A 23,399-nucleotide genomic window follows, 5' to 3' on the forward strand; every position below is an offset into this window, starting at 1 on the left:
AGGATATTACATTAAAATTGACAGTCGTCTGACTATCAAAATAGGCCAAATTAGAACTATTGCAATGGCCATATGACTATCAAATTTAACCCCATCATTCGTTGATGGAACCCCTCTCCATATTGATTTTGGTTTTTGCAGTCTAACTTTGGGAAGCCATAACTTGGACATCCGGACTCCAAATCAGGCGTGATTTTTTTAAAAATTGGGTAGAATTTCCTAATTTTTTAGTGGTGCAGCTCTTTTTTGGTTTTGGTGAAAGGATTGTTCAAAAATTGTGTTTTTTGGTGACTATACCTGTATAATCCTACATTTTGCAACTTCAAACGCTCTGTACAAGCACATCTGGAGTCGAAAAAAGGTTCTATTTTTTTGAAAGTGTGTTAATTTTTGTCTACCATCCAGATCTATAGTCAAATTGTAGTGTTGTGTGGACAAAAGTGTCACTTTCAGCAACAGGGCCTTTCTTTGCTTTGTATTGCTTCAGAATTGTAGCACATTGTAAAGTTTTAGATTTATAATCCATCAAGAGCTTGTAACAAGAAAAATAAAAAACCCACGAAGGCCAAAATTGGCAAGTGGTCCATTGTAATCACACTATTGATAAAGTGCCCAAAACATCTATTTTGGGGGGGGGGGTTCTTGATTTAGTGAAAAGGGGGGGTGTTATTCGTGTTGTGTTCTCTCCTTTCTGCACTTTGCTTTCATTTTTTGAATTAACTCCTCATAACTATGCTTCATGGTCCATAAAAAAGTGGTATCACTTAATGCATAATGGAGTTTCACAATATGTAGATGGTACTCTTCCTAAACCAGTAGGTGATAAAGTTTCAAATAGTGATATTTCAGCTTGGGTAGCAATGGGTAGGAAAGCCCTAGGTGATATATGCTTGGGGGTAGATGATAAGATCATGTATCAAATCAAGAAGTTCTACATCCAAGGAAGCTTGGGATACCCTCGAAAATCTTTATGGTAAAGTGTCTGAAGAGGATGTGTTCAAAATTGAAGATGAGCTTGTCTCCTTAGATCCTAAGTCATATGACTCCATACAGAATTTCATCATCAAGGTGAATGAACTAAGGACAAAGCTTACTGATTGTGGGAGTTCTATCAAAGATAGACTGATCTCTCTCATACATAACAAGCTACCATCGGAGTATTCCACATTTGTATCTTCTTTTAACACCTCAAAGACTACCTTAGGGTCTGCCTACAAGAAAGTCACTTTCGATGAATATGCTAAACTGTTGGATGATGAAGAAAAGAAGTTAAAATCAATGGGGATTCTCAAATTACCTCAGTCTAAAGCATTGGTGGCCAACAATGAGTGTTCTCAAAATTTAGCTGGACAGTCTTCAAATAAAGGAAAGGGTAAAAAGAAATGGAAGAGCAAATCTGAGGATGCAGAAATGAAAACACCACAATCCAATCAACAAGGCAAGTCCTCGAATTCCAACAAGAAGGGGGACAAAAACAATAAGGAGAAGAAGAAGTGTGCTTATTGCAAGAAATCGGGTCATGAAGAGCATGAGTGTTATCTTAAAAAGATTGATGAGTTGACCAACATCATGAGGAAACATAATGTTCCAATGCCTAATCCTTATAAGGATAACAGGTCTTCTTCAAATTCAAAGGGCAAAGGGCAAGCACTCATGGCTAATTCAAATTCTTCAAAGGAATGGATGTTTGACTCAGGTGCCTCATATCACATGGGTTCTTCAAAGGAGGATTTTTCTTCAATGAAGCAATCCAAGGTACCACACATCTTCACGGGAGATGATAGCAAAATGGAAGTTAAAGGGAAAGGAAACGTGGAGATGGAAAATGGAGAGTTTCAAGATGTTCTCTATGTTCCAAACCTAAGTTCCAATCTCCTATCAATCTACCAAATCACTCACCTTGGAGATGGACATAGAGTTGAGTTCCTTCTTGACTCAGTAAAGGAGCACAGTCTTAAAGATGACTCCTTGGTTGCAGTGGGGAAAGTGAATCATAACAAGAGGTTATACTGTTTCTCCCATTTTGTGCCCAAGTCTCCTTCAAAGGCCTTGTTAACACAATCAAATTCAAACATGCAATTATGGCATCAATGGTATGGTCATCTTGACTTCCGCTACCTTTAGCAACTTTGCAAAATTGAATGGTCAAAGGTCTACCTCAAATCAACTTTTCCAAAGGTGAATGTTCAACAGATTCAGTGGATATGCATCTAGAGGGGAAGTTACAGAAAGGGAAGTCTTCAAGAGCACTAGGTGTTCTATAGATGGTTCACATGGTATTAGCAAGTCCTTTTGCATTTAGCCAGGGTCGCTACATGCTTACCTTCATTGATGAATTTTCAAGGTTCACTTGGGTTTATTTTCTTCATAACAAGAATGAAGTGTTGGAAAAATTTCTAAACTTCAAGACTCATGTAGAACGAAAATCCAGAAAGGCCATCAAAGTACTCCGAATGGACAATGGAAGCATGTATGTGAATAAAAGACTTATGGACTTTTGCAGACTTGAGGGCATAGATCTTCAGACTCTGCAAGCATTTAGTCCGCATAAGACATATGTTGCAACATTGAGGATTTGAACTCTTAAGTCTATGGCAAGTTGCATGATACAAGCCAAGTCTCTAGAACCATCATTAGAAGTTGAAGCAATCACTAGTACCACTCACATTCTTAATTGGTCTCCTCATCCAGCCTTAGATGGCAAGACTCCTTTTGAGTCATGGTGTGGCAGAAAACCTATTCTAACACACTTCAGAGTCTTCGATTGTCCTGCATGGGCAAAGATATCTTCTAGGGGATGCAAGGCACAATCATCTCGGCCTTTTACTTTCATTGGTTATGAAGACAGTGTGAAGGCATATAGACTTCTAGATCCTGAGACACATTAGATTTTTGTGGAGAAGGATGTATACTTTGACGAGAGTTCACCCAGCTTGTTCTCTAATCCTCTTCGCACATCATACAATGGGGAAACTGATAGTGACACTAGTGATAGTGCTTCAACAGATTCATACGCGTGGGGTTCTATCAACAGTTACAATGAGAGGTCACTACATCAATTCAGTCCACATGCATACATCGCCACAGTGATAGGTCTAGCACAACAGGGTACATCTAGTCTTCCAGGTACAGGTTCAGTGACAGATTTGGGGGATAATATTGACGATCTGCCTCTTCTTCTTGATGTAGAAGCACCTTCTTCAATTGTCACAAGGGCTTCATCCAACTCTCTTGTTCATTCTCTACATGATCAATCCTCACATGTTGAAGTGATTGTGGATACTTATGATCAACAGTTGCAGTAGGGTTCTTCATCAGTTGTAGAGACAGACAGTTCTTTGGGACATGTTCTTCAGTCAGTTGAGCAGGTTTCAGAGACATCACTTATCCATGGGATTCTTTCCACACATAGCGGAAGCGTCTCATTTGTACCTTTGGCATTGTTTCTTCCTAAGGGGAGGAACACCATTCTATAGTCTTGGATTAGCTTCTTCATTAGAGTAGTCACCGCTCAACATTCTTCTTGGGGGGGGCGGGGGGAGTCTATCCTATCTCTCTTCCTCTTCTCATCATTCTCTTATGTGTATACTGGATGTATGTCCTAATGGGGGGGTCTTGATTACTCTATCCATCCATGCATCCCTATTTATCTCTATTTTTGGGGGAGGGTTTTTCCCATGAGGTTTTCTCTCTTTCTCCGCTTTATGAGAGATTGCATATCATTATGTACATGGGTACCTAACATGGCCTAGTAGCCGAGACCCATCTTGCATATCATCTTAGATTTCGTAAGCTTAAGGGCATTCCCTTAAGTTGCACTTAAGGGGGGGTGTTCGTGTAAATAAGTATTTACTTATTACACTTACTTAATTTTACTTAGGTTAATGCATTATTTAATTATTTATTTAGGTGAGACACTTAGGAGTTTGTGTACTCTCACAGAAGTGTGCAACTCTAATTATGCACATGGTGTCTACAACACAGGAGTTTGCATCATTCACTGAGTTGTCATGTTGACAACGCAGTTATTCACACTCCTTATTTAGCACATGTTGTCTACATCATTGATTTACGTGCTACACCATTGTAGGCTTATCCTCACATCATCGCACTTAATTCTGTGCTTAACGAAGGATAACCCATATCTGGTGGACATGTGCCTGGTTGTATGACTTATCATGTTGCTGACTTCTATTCATTCTAGAAGCTCTCCTGAGGCCTTTATATACAGGCACTCCTAGTGTACTCTCAAGTGGGCATATTGAATGAATATCATCATTTGAATCATACTCTCTCTATTTTGGTCTACTGTGTGCTTGTGTTTGAGTTCCTTGGTCTTGGGTGAATTCTGGCCTAAGCCAAATTCTTATAGTCTCCATTGCCTTCTCTTCCCACTCATCCCTATGCTTGGATGATTTGATAGGGATATCTTCCCAAGTAAGTCCTTTTCTACTTGGAATCCCACTTAGGCTTTCTTTCTATCATTCCTAGGGTTTAAAAACCAACCCCAAATTTTGAGGAGTAACCTCTCTAACTCCTCTCTACCAATTCAAGATTTCACTATACCTTCTTGAACTCACTACACTAAGTTCACTCCAAAACACTCCATGACCAATCACAAATTCAATATAGATGGAAAGGCTTCTAAACCACCTAGTACAACAATTCTTGGCATCATTTTTTTCAATCTTACAATAATGTTTCTACGGATATCATGAATCCCTATATTTTAGGGCTAGTAGCCTTTTAGGGCTAATTAGGCCTCAAAATCAGGTTTTTTCCTAATAACTTTGAAACTTTCCAAAGGAGCCCAAAACAAAACTTTCATCCAAATGCCCTTTTGGAAGGACTCATAGATTTTTAGGGTTTTGGTTCCTTAAAGTGTCCGTACACCACAGTTCGAAAATTGGCCTATTTGCTTAAGAGTTTTAACTATTTCTTGTTTCTTGATTCAAATTTGGTTTAAATGGATTCACCAATCCTTGGGATAGCTCATGTAGGCTCTACACACTCAACCAACACCCTGAAACTCTTTGAACACTATTACCAATCCATCCATTCGCCATTTCTTCAATTGTGACTGTGCTTTCTCCTAGTTGGGTACCCATTGTCTCGCCTAGGGAAAACCATTAAAATAGAGAATTTCTTCATTTGGTCCCCAAATTGATTATATATATTGTACATTGAGTGTACTTTCTTATCCCAAATAGCTGTGATGGTCCCACAGTGGGATTTCAAGAAAATGCCATTATTTGGCATCAAACCCTCACAAGGCCAGTAAACTGGTAACAAAAGGATGAATTTTATTTAGCTAACCAAAATTTATTAACTAATCCTACCAACACACACAAGGAAAGAAAATAAAGTAATCTAACAATGTATAGTAGAAAAAAAGTGCATTCAAACCATTAAATAGTAGATGCTTGAGTTGCAAGCAATATTGTGACAAAATTGCAAAGAATTTTGCCTTGTTTTCTATTGCAACGAGATCAATACATCAACCGACCTCCTATATAGGTTGAGAATATCCTTATATCCCTTAACATGACATGCCCCAACTATTGGGTGTGACCCATAACTAATTCTTGGAGTTTTGCAATTTCTTGCTCAAATGTTGTCATGCCAACATTGCAAAGTTGAAAGTTGTAATGTTGTCAATGACAACTTTGCAACTTTTTACATTTTGACACTCCTCCATACTCTAATGCCCCTAAACATTGTAGAATGGATATTTAGTCATTTATAGACTTATCTAACTGCATCCCACTCATTCCAAGCTATTTGGGGCCATTTTACACGCCATGCCAAAATTTGCTAGCTTAGCAATTTGTTGTGAACATTGACAAATTTTTTTGCCAACTCTTGGCAACTTTTTCCCAAACACATACTTTGACACAAAAATCACACTAACACACCCATGAGACCCAGGATCAGTTACAAGCCAAAAAGAGTTAGGGTTTTAGTTTAAACCCTAGGTGCTCCCGCACCATGATTCCACCTCAACCCCATGCTTAGAAGATTCCATCTTGATTGAGGAGCCAGTAACACTTTTCTTTAGAGGGGAAGTAGGGCCCTCCTTAGAATGATCCTTAGTTTTAATTCCTTTCTCTTCCCATTCAACCTCGCGCTTCGAGGAATCCTCTTTAAGAGTATGAGAAAATATCATCTTTTTAATAGAAGGGTCAATAGACACCTTCACTTCCTCCTCTGTGTCCACCCTCATCTTATTCCCATAATGCCCACTCAAAATAATATCCTTCCTCTATTTAATACTAGAGCATGAAGTAGTAACCCTAATATATGCACAAATGAGGAGAATGAGGCCCTAAGGTAAAACTTAGCTCTTAAAGTTATGGTTATGCGTCTTGATATTAAAAGTTAGGGCTGACATTAAACAAAATGGAAATGAAATATAGGCCTTATGCAATAAATGGTTAGGCATCACAAACTGATACCCATGAATCATGACACATCTGTCATCTAGAGTGAAATAGTACATGATGAGCTTCAAAACTTTGCTCCATTTTTTCTTTATTTACTTGGTTCATGAAAAGAGGAATCATCGTTTTCCATAAATTTCCTCTCCTAGTCCATCTTTGAAAATATGATGATCACATTATTAAAGGTTTTTATGTCCCTTATAAAACTTCATCCCTTTCATTGAAAGCCCAATAACCTCTAGCCATTGGCTCCTCATCAATCACCATCTTTTTGCCCTCTAAAATAATAGAGACATTATTCCATCCTTCCAAAAACTCCAAGATAAACAATGCATCAAAGCCATGTAACTTCTCCATACACTCTATCATCCCACCTTTCTTCATTTTCTTCCAAATATCTAGTTCCTTCTTCTAACGATGGCATGAAGTGGGCTTGATTCTCTTCAACTCACCTCCCATATTCACAGTGCAACAATGGCTTTGCTTAAGGGAATTCTCAAAACTTGAAATGAAACTAAAAACTAAAAGAAGCTCACAAAATGCCCAGAAAGTGTTTGGAGAATAATGATGAATTAAGACGTACAGCCCTTTCAAACTAATGACATCATTAATGCAAAACTTCAATGAGATTATATGTCACTGCAATGATTGTTTATTTTTTCAATTTTGCCACTAATTTGATCATATTTAAGGAGGGCAATAATATCATTATTGAAATTCTCTTCTCCTTCCCATGTAATAATTTCTTAAATATGAACCACGATGTTAGTAAGATGATCGACCACTACATTGGTTTTCCTGTACTAGTGCATACTATGAAACTTGTCTGAAGTTTGGTAATGCTCCTAGTCTCTCTAATTAAATGATCTATTGTCCATAAAACCTTGTAATTTCAATAAAGCACTCTCAATCAAAACATTTCTAAAACGACTGAAAATTTTGGTGGTTTATAAGACTCTCAAAGCTTATGCAAAATGATTATTCAAGATTCCAAAAAAAGAGTGCCACCACAACAAGAATGATCTATTGTCCACAAAGCCTTGTAATTTTCAATAAAACACACACAATCTAAACATTTTTACAATAAAAGCTACTTGGATTCTTGATAGTTTCCTATTGTCCACAAAGCCTTGTAGTTTTCAATAAAATACTCTCAATTTAAACATTTCTACAATAAAAACAACTTGTAATTTTGATAGTTTATAAGACTCCTAAAGCTTATGCAAACTGATTATTCAAGATTCCAAAAAAGTAAAATGAAAAAACAATGCCACCACAACAAGACATCTACCATTCTCATCTTCATCTCACTAACATTTCCTTTTAACACACTCCTTGTCGAATAATAGCAAATATTTAATCCAATAGGTAACAAACAATACACACAAATCTTCATAACGACCTTGCATATGCCTAAACTAAACTTTCCAAAGAGATGAGTCACATGCACAAGTTCAGAACTGTCCTGTATAGTTTTCAGATGGTGGAAGAGACGGCAGACGTTTACCCAAAGAAAATTGAACAATAGATCTTTATCATCCTCCAGGCTATAAGACAGCAAAATGTCTCTGAAAAAACAGGGAGATGTTTTGTACATTTGTAATTTTTCCCCAATTTTATTTTTCCGTTTTGGACGTTTGTAATTATGTCCAGTTATTTTATTAATGTCATTTTTGTCCAGAGGCCACAAGCTCACCACTGACAAAAAAAATCGAATTATTTCCCAAGATTCCATCTCCATTATATTTTTCTATATATATGTTCAAGAATCCTTCAGTGCCCTACATCCTCTGTTTTGTTATCAACAATGGAATTCGAATTAGCAGCTGCTGCACTTTTAGTCCTGTCCCTCCTGGTAATTATAAAGCAATTCAGGAAAAAGAGCAAAAAAATCAATCATGCCCCATGTCCACCATCATGGCCGATAATCGGCCATATGCATTTGCTGATGAAAAAACTGCCGATTCACAGAACCCTGCATTCACTTTCAGAATGTTACGGACCGGTCATGCAACTCCAATTGGGAAATCGCAGACTCTTAGTCGTAAATTCTTCAGAGATAGCGAAAGAATGTTTTACCCTAAATGACAAGGGTTTCGCTTCGCGCCCAAAGCTTTACATAGGAAAACACATGGGCTACGACTACAAAAATCTCGGTTGGGCTCCTTATGGTTCGTATTGGCGGAACATTAGAAAAATTTGCACGCTTCAGCTCTTCTCTTCAAGCAGAATCAAATCTTTCAAAAACGTCCGCCATGAAGAAATTTCTGCCCTAATCAGTTCGCTGTTTGAGAGCTGTGAAGAAAATAAGGGCAGAACTACTGTGAACATGAGATCCAGGCTTGCTCAATTGACTTTTGATATTATTATGCGTATGGTGGCCGGTAGGGTTTCTCTGGGAGCCGAGGAACATAAGGCGGTGCAGAGATTTAAAGAGATGATTGACGAGAGTTTCCTTCTGGCGGGAACTTTCAATTTGGGAGATTATCTGCCCTTTCTCCAGTTCTTTGATTTGCATGGATTCCAGGCGGCTGTTCAAAAACTGAACAAGAGAAGAGATGCTGTTGCGCAGATGCTGGTCGATATTCATCGTGAGAAGCGAGGAGGGCAGAGGGAAGACTTTATTGATGTTTTGATTCAGGCCTCAGAGGAGGGGGAAATCATGGCGGAAAGTCAGGATGATGTGGTCAAGGCCACAGCCATTGTAAGTTAATTTGTTTTTTTTTTTGGGGAGTTTTGAATTGATTGTATATAAGATGTTGATAAGTCTAAAGCAACAGGATACAATTGTGGAGTTTCTTAAGTCAAATTCAATGATCATATTTCTGCACTTATTACATCTAAGTATTCTCAGAGGTGAAAAATGGGAACTTCCAGAAGATCACCCATCCCAATTATACTCCCAACTCAATTTCTTTACTATTAAATTTTGTCACCATAAAATCAGTTCATATTGAAAAATCTTTTATCATATTTCATGATTTATCAGATGGAATCAGTCTGTATTGAAGTTCTCTTCTGTGATTTGTGAAATAGAATCAGTCCATATTAGTAGGTAGTTCTAGTTTTGCAGCTAAGTTGTTTGATCGAGTATTTGATGTTTTCATATTACTGTTTGGTTTAATACTGATGTTTTCATATTATACTCTCTGGTTCATTATCAAATTGGCTGATAATAAACAAATCTTATACAGTTGGATTCAGAAATTATTTCGACATCTTATCATAATTTCACAAATCATACTCAATTTCACCGTTGTTATACTGTTGGGTTCGTATAAGTTATGAATTTGATTGTGTAAGATGTGTTTAGTATTGAAGTTATGAATTTTCCATCCTATTTCGTGAATCATCAGATGAATCAGTTCACATTAAAGTTTCTTTATCATACTTAATGATTTATCAGATAGAATCAGTCTGTAATGAAATTCTCTTCCAAGATTTATGAAATAGAATCAGTCCAATAATAATAGGTATAAGAAGTCCGTGTAAGCAGTTTGGATTAGCATTGATGTTTCCTTATTACAGTCTGTGGTTCTTCATTAAAGTAGTTGATATTAAACAAATCTTAAGCATCTTATTATATTTTTACAAATCATACACAATTTCACTCTTGTGATAATGTTGGGTTCGTTTAAGTTTTCAATTTGATTGTGTAAGATGTGTTTAGCATTAAAGTTTTGATTTTTCCATCATATGTGTATGATTCATCGGATTGAATCAGCTCCCTTTTCTTTTTCTAGGGCTCATGATGAGATGTGCAAGTGGTTTCTGGGTTCAACAGTCTAAGATTTGTTTAATATATCCACTGCGATGATATGTGCAAGTAGATTTTGGTAACATTTGTTTTGCAAGTTCCTCTATTTATATGTGTGAGATTTATTTAGTAACCGCTGTGGTGCAATGAATTTCTGGATTCATCTGTGTAAGATTTGTTCAATATCAAGACAATCATAGATTCCATACAAATCTTACAGGACTGAATTCAAACAAATCTTACACGACTGAATTCAGAAACTACTTGCACATATCATCACAGTTCACAGTTCCCAAATTCAAAAACTAGAAGACCTAAAAAGTAGTACTAAACAAATCTGATACAATTAAATCCAGGAACCACTACTTACACGGTACCCATTATTAATAATCATGACTGAAAATTTAATGGCTTGTTAACTGGGGTGCTATGCTTTGGGCTTGTGCAGAACATTATAAGCGGAGGAAAAGATACATCCTCTGTTACCATCGAATGGGCAATGGCAGCTCTTTTGCAGAATCCCCATACAATGATCAGAGCACAGGAGGAGCTTGACGTTCATGTGGGGCGGGATCGAGTGCTTGATGAATCAGATCTTCCACGATTAAAGTATCTGGAAGCCATTGTGAAAGAAACTCTGCGTCTATATCCTGCAGCACCTCTCTTGGTGCCTCATGAATCCATAGAGGACTGCATTGTTGGAGGATTTAATGTACCCACAGGAACAAGGCTCATGGTGAATGCATGGGCCATACACAGGGATCCTGCCATTTGGGATCGGCCAGATGAGTTTGATCCCGATAGGTTTTTGAAGAGTGCAAAAGAGATCGATGTGAAAGGTCAGAACTTTGAATTGATCCCGTTTGGTTCAGGGAGAAGAATGTGTCCGGGCATGTCTCTTGCGTTGTGTGTGGTGACTTACACATTGGGTCGGCTGCTACAGAGCTTCGAGTGGGGCATTGGAGATGGTGGGACAACAGTTGACATGAGGGAAGGGTTTGGACTCACAATGCCTAGGGCTGTGCCACTGGAGGCCCTCATCAAGCCTCGCCTTTCATGCCATCTTTATTGACTAGAACTCCTTGAATATTGTAATTGAATTATACGTTATCAAATAAGTGTCAAAGAATGTAAGTGTTTCGATAGTATTGAAGTAATAATATATGTTTTGTAATAATGTAGTGATAGTATATGTGAGACATCTTGTGGGCGGTTGATCTCACTTATGTGGGATTAGTCTTGTCCTAGCTTGTATCAGCCTTTCGTCATTGTCGGGCTAGGTTGTGGGGACATTATATGTAAAAATAAAACTAGCACTTGCATCCAGAGGAGCAAGGGGTACGCCGATAGTGTCAAAAAGTGGATTCTTATATACGATGGTTTCATATATATTATTTTTTGTATAATATGGACGGATTATTTTTGTTATAATATGAAGGGAAATTTAAAAGAGGAAAATAAAATAAACATAGTTTAATAATAAATAGTGGGTCACATACATATTTTGTTCTTTAATTCATTTGTCATTCTTATCTATACCACTAGTTTGTTGTAGAAAAGGATTTCTCTATCACTTCTTTGTAGAAAATTGTGAACCTTTGATGCAAGAATATGGACGTGGTATGCAAGTTATTAATAATTTTATTTGTGTTATTTTTTACTTTTACGGATAGGTGGAATGCCACTTGAAAATAATTATTAAAATTCTGGCCATTTAGTATCCACGACATAAAGGTGAAGAATAGAGTAAGGGATTCTAGTTAGTTCATCATATGTATTTGAAATCTCACCACAATATTTTCTCTAGTACGCTCAAGTTCCCCACAAGGAAAATCCAAAATGCATCTTTTCTCTAGCCAATTGACTTTTGGGAAATTGTTGTATGTGGATGCAAGGTTTTTACTGTGGTTGGGATGCAATCGTCTAGATTTTTCTTAACAAACGTATATAAATCATCAAAGAAACCTTAAAAATTAAAAATAAACATGACACCCCTTCTCACTCACCTTAATTTGACACTTCTCCAATAAATGAATATAATATTGAGGGTCTTCAAGACATGGCTTTTCCTAAACTCTTCTCGAATGACACTGTATTACACTTGAAACCTTGATGTAAACAAGTTGAGATATACGAATATGTTTTGTACTTGATGAGATTTCATGATAATAGATTGGCAAGTCATTCAAGGTTCAAATATTTTGATTTGAATCTTATTATGGGACATCATAGCTAAGGACTTTCTTCTATTTCTGATGAAGAAAAGTATAGAGGTTACATTCCCACACCCCTTGATAATCTTTACCTCCATTGATAACAATTTACCTACACATGATTAGATGAAGATACTTAGAGTAAGCAATTTATTTTGCAAATCTCATTACTTGAAAAATTTAAACCAATGTGAAAATCTCAGGAATTTCTTAGCGAGCAAGGCAAAATCTAAAGTCCTTGAAGATCTACTTCTATTAAAGTTAAATGTTAGAAGATCAAAACCATTCAAAATGGTGTGGACATGATGAAAGGTAGAGTTGCATCTAATCCTCCATTTGTAGAAGCTCAAAAAAAAGCCATGCCTATTCTATCTCAATCCATAAATCTTCTATATAAGTCTTGATCAAATTAATAAACATAAACCTAAAGCCATAAGGTTAGTCATAGAGAAATCAATCCAAAAACTAATAACTAAACTATATATACTGTCACACAGGGTAAAGCTATAAAAGAGATCTTTGAGGATTCACCAAAGTCTACTAAAGATGAGAAAACAAAACCTAAAATTAGAGAAAGCCAAAAAACTTGGAACACCAAGCTACAAAATGCCCTACACAGAAACAGGTAACGTTAAATTGTTAATTGTTCTTTTCGTCCTCCTTCAACTTTGACAACATCAATAGTGTACAATCATCTAAAAAATTTAAACAACTCCTTGGTGACATGTTCAATAATGTCCTCATTTTTCTCCTTGATCTATTGCAAAAGGCACAAGGTTGTACCCAAAGAGTGCATAACTTTATAAATTTAGCGCAAAGTTGGCCATCGTGGAGAAGATTTTATCCAAAATATCCAACTCCTTTTTTATTTTCATGATTTCCTCGCCATTGACATCACAACCCCCATAACTACCAGCATTGGCCTTCTTACCACCAACATCAGTGACATGTGCAGAGTTGGTGTTGTTATTTTTGGTATCTTTGTCAAATAGAGACTTGTCGCTACCCTTAGAATTAGTCAAGTCCTTATCCTCCACGACAACTCCCTCTCTCACCATGATCTCCTTCATTTCTTAGTTTAGCAAAAATCCTACTAAATTAGTTGTAGAGCATGACCTTTAATATTTTGATCAATGTTTTAGTGACTTATCCTAAAGGGGTTGTCTTCTTGAAGGTTATTGACACTATGAATCATAAAAAAGATTTCTGAATATATATTTCAGATATTAGAGAAAGCAATTCTTGAAGTAGGGGTTGCAAATGTAGTTCAAGTGGTTACTCGTAGTGTAACAAATTATGTCTGATTTTTATTTTTTATTATTTGCATTGTTCCAATTCAACTTCTTGCTTCAATTTTAAAAGAATATTAAAATTAAAATGAGCAGTAGTGAGAGTAGTGGCAGTGAGGATTAATTGCCAGCCAACAATAGGCATAAATTTAAATAATAACATTTAGTTTATAATAATAATTTTTGATGATTTGAAATACCAACGTTAGTTGATAGTAAATAACATTTGATGAATTAAAATAATAGTTTTTAGTTTATATAAATAACATTTTTGTTTGTAATGGACAGTTTCAAATTCATCATTTTGTACTTCTAATCTAATGTCATACATAATTAGTTGTAAAACATGACCTTTAATATTTTGTTTTATATGTGTTGGTATTTATTGAGTCTAATCATTTTAAATAATGCATACAAAATTATTAGGAAAGGAGAAGAGGCTTTCCTGCACTTCATATAAATTTCAACAAAATGTTCTTACAGGGCCCTCCAAGTTCAAGACTCTTAAGAAACCTAAAAGTGAGCCCAAAGTCCATATGGTAGATTTTGCAACTGAGGCTAGTGAAATCCATTATTAATTTAGTAGGATTTTGGCTAAACTCAGAATTGAAGGAGATCATGGTGAGAGAGGGAGTTCTTGTGGAGGATAAAGACTTGACTAATTCTGAGGGTAGTGATACGTCTCTATTTGACAAAAAATACCAAAATAACAACACCAACTCTGCACATGTCACTTATGTTGGTGGTAAGAAGGCCAATGGTGGTAGTTATGGGGGGTGTGATGTCGATGGCAAGGAAATCATGAAAATAAAAAAGGAGTTGGATATTTTGGACAAAAGCTTCTCTACAATGGCCAACTTTGCGCTAAAGTTATAAAGTTATGCACTCTTCGGCTACAACCTTGTGTCTTTTGCAACAAGTCAAGGAGAAAAATTAGGGCATTATTGAAGATGTCACCAAGGAGTTGTTTAAAAATTTCAGATGATCGTACACTATTGATGTTGTCAAAGTTGAAGGAGGACGAAAAGAACAATTAACAATTTAAGGTTACATGATTTTGCGTACGGCATTTTGTGGCTTGGTGTTCCAAGTTTTTTGGCTTTCTCTAGTTTTAGGTTTTGTTTTCTCATCTTTACTTCGGTGGATCCTCAAAGATCTCTTTTATAGCTTTACCTTGTGTGATAGTATATATAGTTTAGTTATTAGTTTTTGAATTGATTTCTCTATGACCAACCTTATGGCTTTAGGTTTATGTTTATTAATTTGATCAAGACTTATGTAGATGATTTATTACGATCATTTCATATTTTACTATCTGGTTATGGATGTCACAGGATGAGATGAGATTATGCTAATTATATTTTCCATTAGCTCCTGGGATGAGCTTTTGATTTTAAAAGGGAAGGGGGGAATTGATTGATAGTTTGTTGTCAGTATATTATTTATAAATTGGTATTGTTTCTTATTGTTCATGTTGTATTATTTATCTATGCCTTGTAATTTTGAGACAATCCCCTCATTTTGACAACTTTAATATAAAAACAAACATCACTTACCAAAATCTCATAACTTTCAAATAATATTTAAACACAAAACTATCTTATAGACTATTAAAATTATACAATTCTCTATAAGAACACAAAATATCAAATTGAATCCTTCAACACGGCTCCATCAAGTTCACTTGCATTGAGAAGCGCAGTGCCTCCATCCAAGCACTGCCTTAATGTTGGTTGCATACCCTTCAAGGTTCTCAATCTTTTCCCCCCTTTCCCATTCCTTGCTGAGTTGGAAATAATTACCTTAAATAATTTTTTATTTTTTTAAATATTTCATGGATTAAGTTCCCCAGTTTCACCCTTTCATTAATAGTTAGTTCTTGCATAGCAAGAACTATTGCCCAGGTGTTTAATTAACAAATGATTAATGTTTTTTTTCTATATCCAATCAAAATGTTTCATTGCCCTCCGTTAATGTTCACTTTTTAATATTTCTATTTTTTAATTGATGAAGATGATTGACATTTATCTTCAGATTATGAAACTCAACACTTTCACAAAATTCAATGCAAGAGAAGAGGCGAAAATCTAAGGATCTTGGAGTTAGATTATTGCAGACATAGCTGGCATTTTTGACATGACTTCTGATGCTTGGGACCTGTCATTCTTATGGAAAGACCAAAACTGGCAGTGTGACTGTAGATGAAGCCTCCATATTGCATCAAAACTACGCATGAAGCCTCCATGTTGCATGAAAACTACACGTGTCCACAAAATGTTAAACCTCTTTATAACTTGGTTAAATAGCCTTCTGTGATGTAGCTAGACACATTGGTTGTCATTCTTTCTGGTTGATTTTGGTCTTTTAGTTCTATTCCTGCCAAGGCAGAACTATTGGAAAGGGGCTTCACTTAAACCTTGATTAAACTACATTATCACGACCAATTAGAATTCAAACTAATTAGGAATTGTTTTATGTTTCTAAATAATATACAGTAACATGCTTGAAGGTTAATAATTAGAAATTTGGTTGCTCACCATTGGCCTGGATAAATGGCCACAAAACTCTTCTAGAGATATGGAGTTTTTCTAGGCGAAAGAAGGCGTAAATATTGAAGCACGTCTTTCCTTCAAATTTTCTCTATTTGCTAAGTTTTGTTAAGAAAAGTTGCATTTATTCTAAAGAAAATATTAATTTAAAATATTCTTATGCAATGTTATTGAGCAATATATAGGTTGTTGCATATCCATAAAACTTTAGAGCTTCCCCATGAAAAGAATGCACATCTCTCAATACATTGCTCTCAACTTTACAGATTGCAGATATCTAACGCACATGTGTTTTGAATTTTTCTGACCCGCACAACACATGCCTCATGCTCTATATTACCTATGTACAGATTGACACATGGTCTCTCCACTTGATGTGCCTTATCTTATTTGCATCGACATGTATATTAATGATGGCCATATTTGAGCAAGAACTTTCAATGTTCAAGAAGCAAAAACTGTTACTGTTTGTTGTTCTAAAATGTCTATTACAATAAAAGCATGGACAATGCTAGTAAAGGTTGTAGACTTTGGCTTTACACGAGCCAATTGGATTTTCTTAAAAAATTAGTACATTCAACATTTTTTTAACCATTGTATTCCTTATTCTTATAGATATTGTTGCTAACGATCATTATTGGCTTTATTTTTTCATATTTTATTTGCAAAAGAATTTGCTAAAAGTCTATTTATGACTCGTTTCTTGAGATATCTGGGCATTTTACTTGATAGTCTGATTGTCTTGTAGTAATTAATGAACTAATTGAAGAATTTATTTTTGCAGGATCTATCACAGTGGAAAGAAAGTAATGGCAAGAATTATAGTTGTAGCTTGCAACTCCACTTCTTCAAATAATTTCAAATTGCAATATTGTGTAGGATTTAATAGCTACTGACTCCAATTCAAAATGAAGGCTATGACTGGTTTGACAGAAGGAATTGAAGGGCTTTTTGAGAAGAATAAAGTCACTTATGTTAAAAGTGTTGGGAAGATTGTATTTGGAAGTGAAGTGTTTGTGGATCTTGTAGATGGTGGAAATAATACTGTGAAAGGGAAGCATATAATCATAACAACTGGTTCAGAAGTGAAACCCCTTCTTGGAATTAATATTGATGAAAATAAAATAGTTTCATCCACTGGAGCGCTATCACTTAAAGAGGTACCAAAGAAACTCGTTGTGATTGGTGCAGGATACATCGACTTAGAAATGAGTTCAATATGGGGAAGGTTGGGCTCTGAAGTTACCGTCGTAGAATTTGGTTCTGACATAGTTCCATCCATGGATGGGAAAATTCGAAAGTCTTTTTTGAAGATATTAGAGAAATAGAAAATGGAATTTATTCTGAAAACTAAGGTGATTGGTGTTGATGCTTCAGGACCAGGTGTCAAAATTAACACTAGAGCTAGATTTGGAAGGTGAGTAGACAACATTTGAGGCAGATGTAGCTACCATTGTCAATGGAGATCCCTTTGCAACATCCATGAATGTCTCAGATGATCTATTCAGTGGTGCAGTACCCAATTCATCAAATGCAGGTGATCCCTTTTCGGATTTATCATTTGGGGCAACCGTTGGGAGAAACGATGATCCACAATTTATGGATCCACTTACTTCATTTGCTTCCTCAACCAAAGCACCTGCTAAAGCTACCGATCCATTTGAAGCGTTAAAAAAAAGTTTTACTTCTCAGAAACAGGTCACACAAGGGAAGAGTAAAGATCCCCTGAATTCTTTATTCACGTCTTTTGCTACTGGTAGCCAGAGAGGTTTTACAAGTCAACCACTTTCTGAGACTGATGATTGGGGCTTGGATGGTGATTTTGGAGGTGCTGACACAGGTCCAACAATGGAGCTGGAAGGGCTTCCTCCTCCTGCAGGAGTCAATATTTCAATAGCGAAAGATAAAGGTATGGAGAGTTATAAGCAGGGTCAATTTGTAGAGGCCATAAGGTTGCTCTCATGGGCCAAGGTTCTTTTAGAAAAAGGTGGCAAAGACTACGGTGTTTCTGCAGAGGTATTAACTTGTAGGGCAATCATGCTGAAACAACTAGGTGCTTCTCTCTTCGGCTCTGATCTAAGACGAGGTCTTTATAGAATGAGAAGATCGCTTAGATATTATATTGATCTGCAAATCTAATTTGATTATGAGAATTTGCTTAGATATTATATCGATTTGCAAATCTAATTTGATTATGAGAATTTGTAAATCTTATGTCATCATAAGCACATGATTGAAAACTGCGATCAGCCGTAAAAAACAACTAGCTGTTTCAAGGTGTTGGACAGGTTTATATGAAATGCCCACCTATAATAGCCTATCGGCTAATAAATAGTATATGTTCTCTAGTTGTTTTGGATTTGCATTCTTACATTATCCTTACAATTGATATGAGTTTGAGGGATTTAGACTCACAATGCTCGGGGATCTTCTATTGGAGGCCCTCATTCAACCTCACCTTCCATGTCACCTCTACTAACTTCCTTGACAAGAAGATTTGAAAAGTTTGAATTGGCTTTGATTTGACAATAGTGAGTAGATTCATCATTAGCAATTGGTAAAGAATCAACTCTAGCACAAAAGAAGAATTATACATATGTGTATCCACCACAAAACCTCACATCCACTATTCCCAGGGTTCAAAGAGGAAGAAATTCCCTAACCATAATGATGGCTTTCAAGGACATTTCCCCAAAATGGCTCTCTTGAGGCCCTGTGTCTTGTGCACATTTGGCCATCTTGGAGACAGTGGATGACATTGTGAGGAGGCATATATATATATATAAAGTTGCATAAAGCCCACTCTTCAAGTTGATAATTATGATTTTGTATTGAAGATTCTTTTGTTACTTAAAAATTTGAATCTTTCGAAATATTGAAGACATCAAGTTTCTACAATTCATTAAACTTGTTAGAGTTGTTTTTGGATTCAATTATGTAGTAACTTTTGTATCAATATTTTGGCTCATGCTCAACAGTCTATCAATGCGTTAAATAGGGTAGATCATTGATGGATATCACCCATTCTCCCTTATAATAGACCCTTGAACATAATCTAAAACATTAATGCAAAAATTGTCACACAATCAAATCAAGAAATAACTCTTACTAGTCCTTCAAAATTTATTTCATAATACATTTTAGAGCAATAGAAAAATTCAAATTAAAGACTGGATTTTTTCGAGTTGTTGGGCCAACTTAGATTTCGTATGGTTTAACCCTATGTCTTATTGCGCTTTGTATTTCTCTTTATAAAGACAAATGTTTATTAGGTAATCAACATTTTTGTTTGGTTTAGAACTACCTTAAGGATATGTGCACAAAGTTATGGTACCAAAAAGGTGTATCAATACGACTACTCTTTTTATTCTAAATTTTGTAGAAGATAGAAAAGACTAAGGAAAATATATATTCAATTACATCAATCATTATAACAACACATTTTTTTAATTGAGATTAAAAAAAGAGAAAAGTCAAACAAACATGACTTTTATATTACATTTATTTAGATTGGATAAGTTAAAAAAGGCGATCCATTTTCATAAAAACCATAAGACAAAAATATAAAAGTTTTGAGAAGAATATATATACAATTGCATAATTTCAAGAGACGACTTCTAATATAAAATTATATTTATTTTTTGTTAAGATAAATAAAAGGAAGGTAGACAAACCAAAAAGAAAGAGGAACTTCTTAACATCACATTACATTTGTTTGGATAAGATTAGCTTTGAAAGACCCAATCCTTACGTAACAACCATCAATACTAAAAGTTTGATGTACAGTTACAGCTAATCAAAATTAGCGTCATACATATTGAACATCTTGACAGCATTAAAATGGTATTTATATGCACATTAATCCATACCAAAATAGAGTCACACATATTGAACATCTTAACAGTAAACAAGCATTAACATGGTATTTATATGCACATTTATCCATCCCACTCAGAGGCGATTAATGATCAGTAGAGATGAATAGGAAGACGAGGCTTAATGATGGCCTCCAATGGAATTGCCTTGGGCATCGTAAGTCCAAGCCCCTCTTTCATCTCAATTACACTACCCTGTGGAACACTCCACTCAAAGCTTTGAAGCAAGCGTGCCAACGTATATGAAACCACACACAGTGCGAGAGACATGCCTGGGCACATTCTCCTCCCTGACCCGAATGGAATCAATTCAAAATGTTGCCCTTTAACATCAATTTCTTGTCCACTCTTCAAAAATCGTTCAGGGTCAAATTTCAAGGGTTGCTCCCACCCTGCAGGATCCCTCTGAATTGCCCAGACGTTCACTAACAATCGTGTTCCTGAAGGGACATGAAAGCCTCCAATTCTACATGCTTCTGTTGATTCATGGGGAATTAGAACTGCCCCAGCTGGATAGAGCCTGAATGTTTCCTTTACAATTGCTTGCAAGTATGGCAGCTTGTGGAGGTCTGATTCATCTATTATTCTCTCTCGCCCAATATGCATGTCAAGCTCTTGCTGGGCTTTTCTCAAAATGTGTGGGTGTTGCAACAAAGCTGCAAGTGCCCATTCAATGGTCGATGCAGATGTGTCTGTACCTGCTGTTATCATGCCCTGAAAAAAGAAACGCATCAAGAACTGTTAATTGACCCTATATTAAGTTAAATGTGATATCTAGCCATGAAGGTATAGGAACAGAATGCTTCAGTATAATAAAAATAGCAGTCTACAGACTATATAGTTGATACTACTACATGAAATTAAAATTAAAACATTTCAAAAAAGTTGTGTTATCAAAAAACTCGCAACAATATTTTTTCTTCCCTAATAGAATCATCCACAAAACCAAAACAAAGAAATAAAAACGATTTTTTTTTCGAAAAAGTGCTGTACGACTCACAACAGCAGATGCCTTGACGACGGTGTCATTATCTCCTGCCAGATTTTCATTCCCTTTCGTGGTAGAAATGAGCACATCAATCAAATCCTCACAATCCCTCCGACTCCCACGATGTTCATCCACCAACATCTGCATAAATTCATCCCTCTTCTTCTGCAAATCCACCATTGCCTTCCTCAGCCCCTGCACATCAAACCACCTCAGAAACGGCAGATAATCACCCAGATTGAACGACCCAGCAAGCAAAAATGTCTCCTCCATCAAACCCTTAAACCGCTTCGCATCCTCCGAATCCGCCGACCTCATGCCGGCGACCATACGCAGGATTACATCGAATGTCAGCTGAGAAAGCAGAGATTTCATGTTTCCGGTGTGCCCATCTCGCCGGGAAACCGCCTGGAACAGAGAAGCAACCAGCCGGGAAACCTCTTCGGCTCGGATGTGGCGGAGGGATTCGATCCTGTGACCTGAGAAGAGGTGGAGAGTGCAGATTTTTCTGAGGTCGCGCCAGTATGAGCCGTATGGAAGCCATGGGAGGACCTTGGAGTTGTAGCCCATGTGAATTCCGGCTAAAAGATTTGGCCTTGAGGCGAATGCCCTGTCGTTTGTTGTCAGGCACTCTTTTGCGTGCTTTGATGAGGAGATTAGTAGAGCTGGGCGGAATCCGAGGTTCAGATGGACGACTGGTCCGTAGGAATTGGATAGTGTGAGGAGAGTTCGATGGAGGGGCTGGTTTTTCTTGAGCAGGTGGAGATGCCCTATTATTGGCCATGAGGGCGGAGATGGGGGCTTTAATGGTGTTTTTCCCCTGTTTTTCAATACCAGTTTTGATATCAGTAATACTGCTGTGAGAGCTAGAATTGTTGTAGCTATGGCTATGGCTTCTTCTGGACCCATGATTTGATTTTGAATGTAAAAACTGATACCAATCAAGATAATCAAACAATTCAATATGAATTGATCTAAGGAGTACCCAAGATTTGATTTTGATTTTGATTGTTGATGTGAAAACTGATACTACTCAGAATAAATCTTCAATTCAAACAAGCTCAATATGAATTGATACTACTCAGAATCAATCTTCAATTCAAACAAATTCAATATGAATCGCTGTAGTTATGGCTATGGCTTCTTCTGTACCCATGATTTGATTTTGAATGTTTGATGTAAAATCTGATAGCGTTCTAGATGATCAAAGAATTCAAAATAGTTTTGGTCTAAAAAGTACCCAAAATTTGGTTTTGAATGCTGACGTGAAAACTGATACTACTCAGAATCAATGTTCAACGCAAACAATTCGAAATGAATTGCCGTAGGTATGGCTATGGCTTCACCTGTACTCAATGTCGATGCAAAAAACTGATACGAATCAATATTAGAGTCAAACCAATTTTAACATGATCAAGCGATTCAAAATGAATTTATCTGAAAAGTACCTGTGATTTGATTTCGAATGTTGACGTGAAAACTGATACTAATCAGAATCAGAACCAATCTTCAATTGAAACAACTCAAATTAATGAATTGATTTAAGAAGTTAATTGAAAAACTGACCCCGGACTTGTCAAAAAAGCAATCTTTGATCAGTAACTGGGCAAGAAATCTATGGCTTTACGAGGACTACCAACGTAGGAATTTTCGATGCATTAGGTGTAGTTATGGCTTCCTCTGTATCCATGATTTGATTTCGAATGTTGCCTAGCAGAATCAGAAATCGATCTTCAATCAAGTCTCTATGGTTTTTAAGATGATCAAACAATTCAAAATGAATTGATCTAAAATGTTGACGAAGACTTGTTAAAATAATAATCTTTAATTAGTAATGCAACAAGAAATCTATGACGAAATGGGGACGTTTAACAGATTTATTGCTGATGCAATTGCAATCAGAGAGACCCACCGTAAGAACCGATGCATCAATTCTGTCAATGATCCCTGCTACTATCGATTTTTTGGATTATTCGACATGAGATGATAATGGAGAATCATCAATCGGTTTCAGTAGGACGGTGGTGTGTAAGGGGGGAGGATCCATTGCTTATCCTCTCACAAAAATGTATAGTTGACCAATTTTTAAAAGATCGCAAATATCATAGATTTTTTTTGAAAATTTCAGCGTTTGATCTTTATGATTTGTATAGTTTGTAATAAAAAACAACAAAAACTTTGGAAAAAAATCACGTCTTTGTATATGGAAAAAAGAGAGTTTAACTTTGTATCAATACTTGTGACTTTAAAGTTGTTAGTACAATAGTGACTATCCAAAATTGAATGAA

The 23,399-nt window shown here is 36.2% G+C and overlaps 3 protein-coding genes and 1 pseudogene across 3 annotated transcripts; 3 read left to right on the plus strand and 1 right to left on the minus strand.

The window, feature by feature from the left end:
- The first annotated feature begins 7,884 nt into the window (after positions 1-7,884).
- LOC149550869 (xanthotoxin 5-hydroxylase CYP82C4-like) lies at positions 7,885-11,603 on the plus strand. The gene is made up of 2 exons (XM_089786454.1): positions 7,885-9,144; positions 10,646-11,603. Exons 1-2 carry the CDS (start codon positions 8,248-8,250, stop codon positions 11,267-11,269), a joined length of 1,521 nt encoding a protein of 506 aa, XP_089642580.1. The 5' UTR covers positions 7,885-8,247; the 3' UTR covers positions 11,270-11,603.
- A 5,553-nt stretch (positions 11,604-17,156) lies between these two features.
- Positions 17,157-17,576, plus strand: LOC149550870 (dihydrolipoyl dehydrogenase 1, mitochondrial pseudogene; annotated as a pseudogene).
- Positions 17,577-17,730: 154 nt separating this feature from the next.
- On the plus strand, positions 17,731-18,387 carry LOC149550871 (uncharacterized). The gene has a single exon (XM_089790011.1). The coding sequence runs from the start codon at positions 17,731-17,733 to the stop codon at positions 18,385-18,387; it is 657 nt and encodes a 218-aa protein (XP_089646137.1).
- A 1,692-nt stretch (positions 18,388-20,079) lies between these two features.
- LOC149550872 (xanthotoxin 5-hydroxylase CYP82C4-like) lies at positions 20,080-22,952 on the minus strand. Its single transcript, XM_089786455.1, has 3 exons — positions 22,560-22,952; positions 21,124-22,457; positions 20,080-20,837 (listed from the first exon to the last, which is right to left on the minus strand). The coding sequence occupies exons 2-3, from the start codon at positions 22,018-22,020 to the stop codon at positions 20,217-20,219; spliced, it is 1,518 nt and encodes a 505-aa protein (XP_089642581.1). The 5' UTR covers positions 22,021-22,457; positions 22,560-22,952; the 3' UTR covers positions 20,080-20,216.
- Between the last annotated feature and the right edge of the window lie 447 nt (positions 22,953-23,399).

The sequence above is a fragment of the Cupressus sempervirens genome, chromosome 6 (assembly GCF_028749045.1).
Source record: "Cupressus sempervirens isolate cs-2001-9-10 chromosome 6, ASM2874904v1, whole genome shotgun sequence".
Lineage (NCBI taxonomy): Eukaryota > Viridiplantae > Streptophyta > Pinopsida > Cupressales > Cupressaceae > Cupressus > Cupressus sempervirens.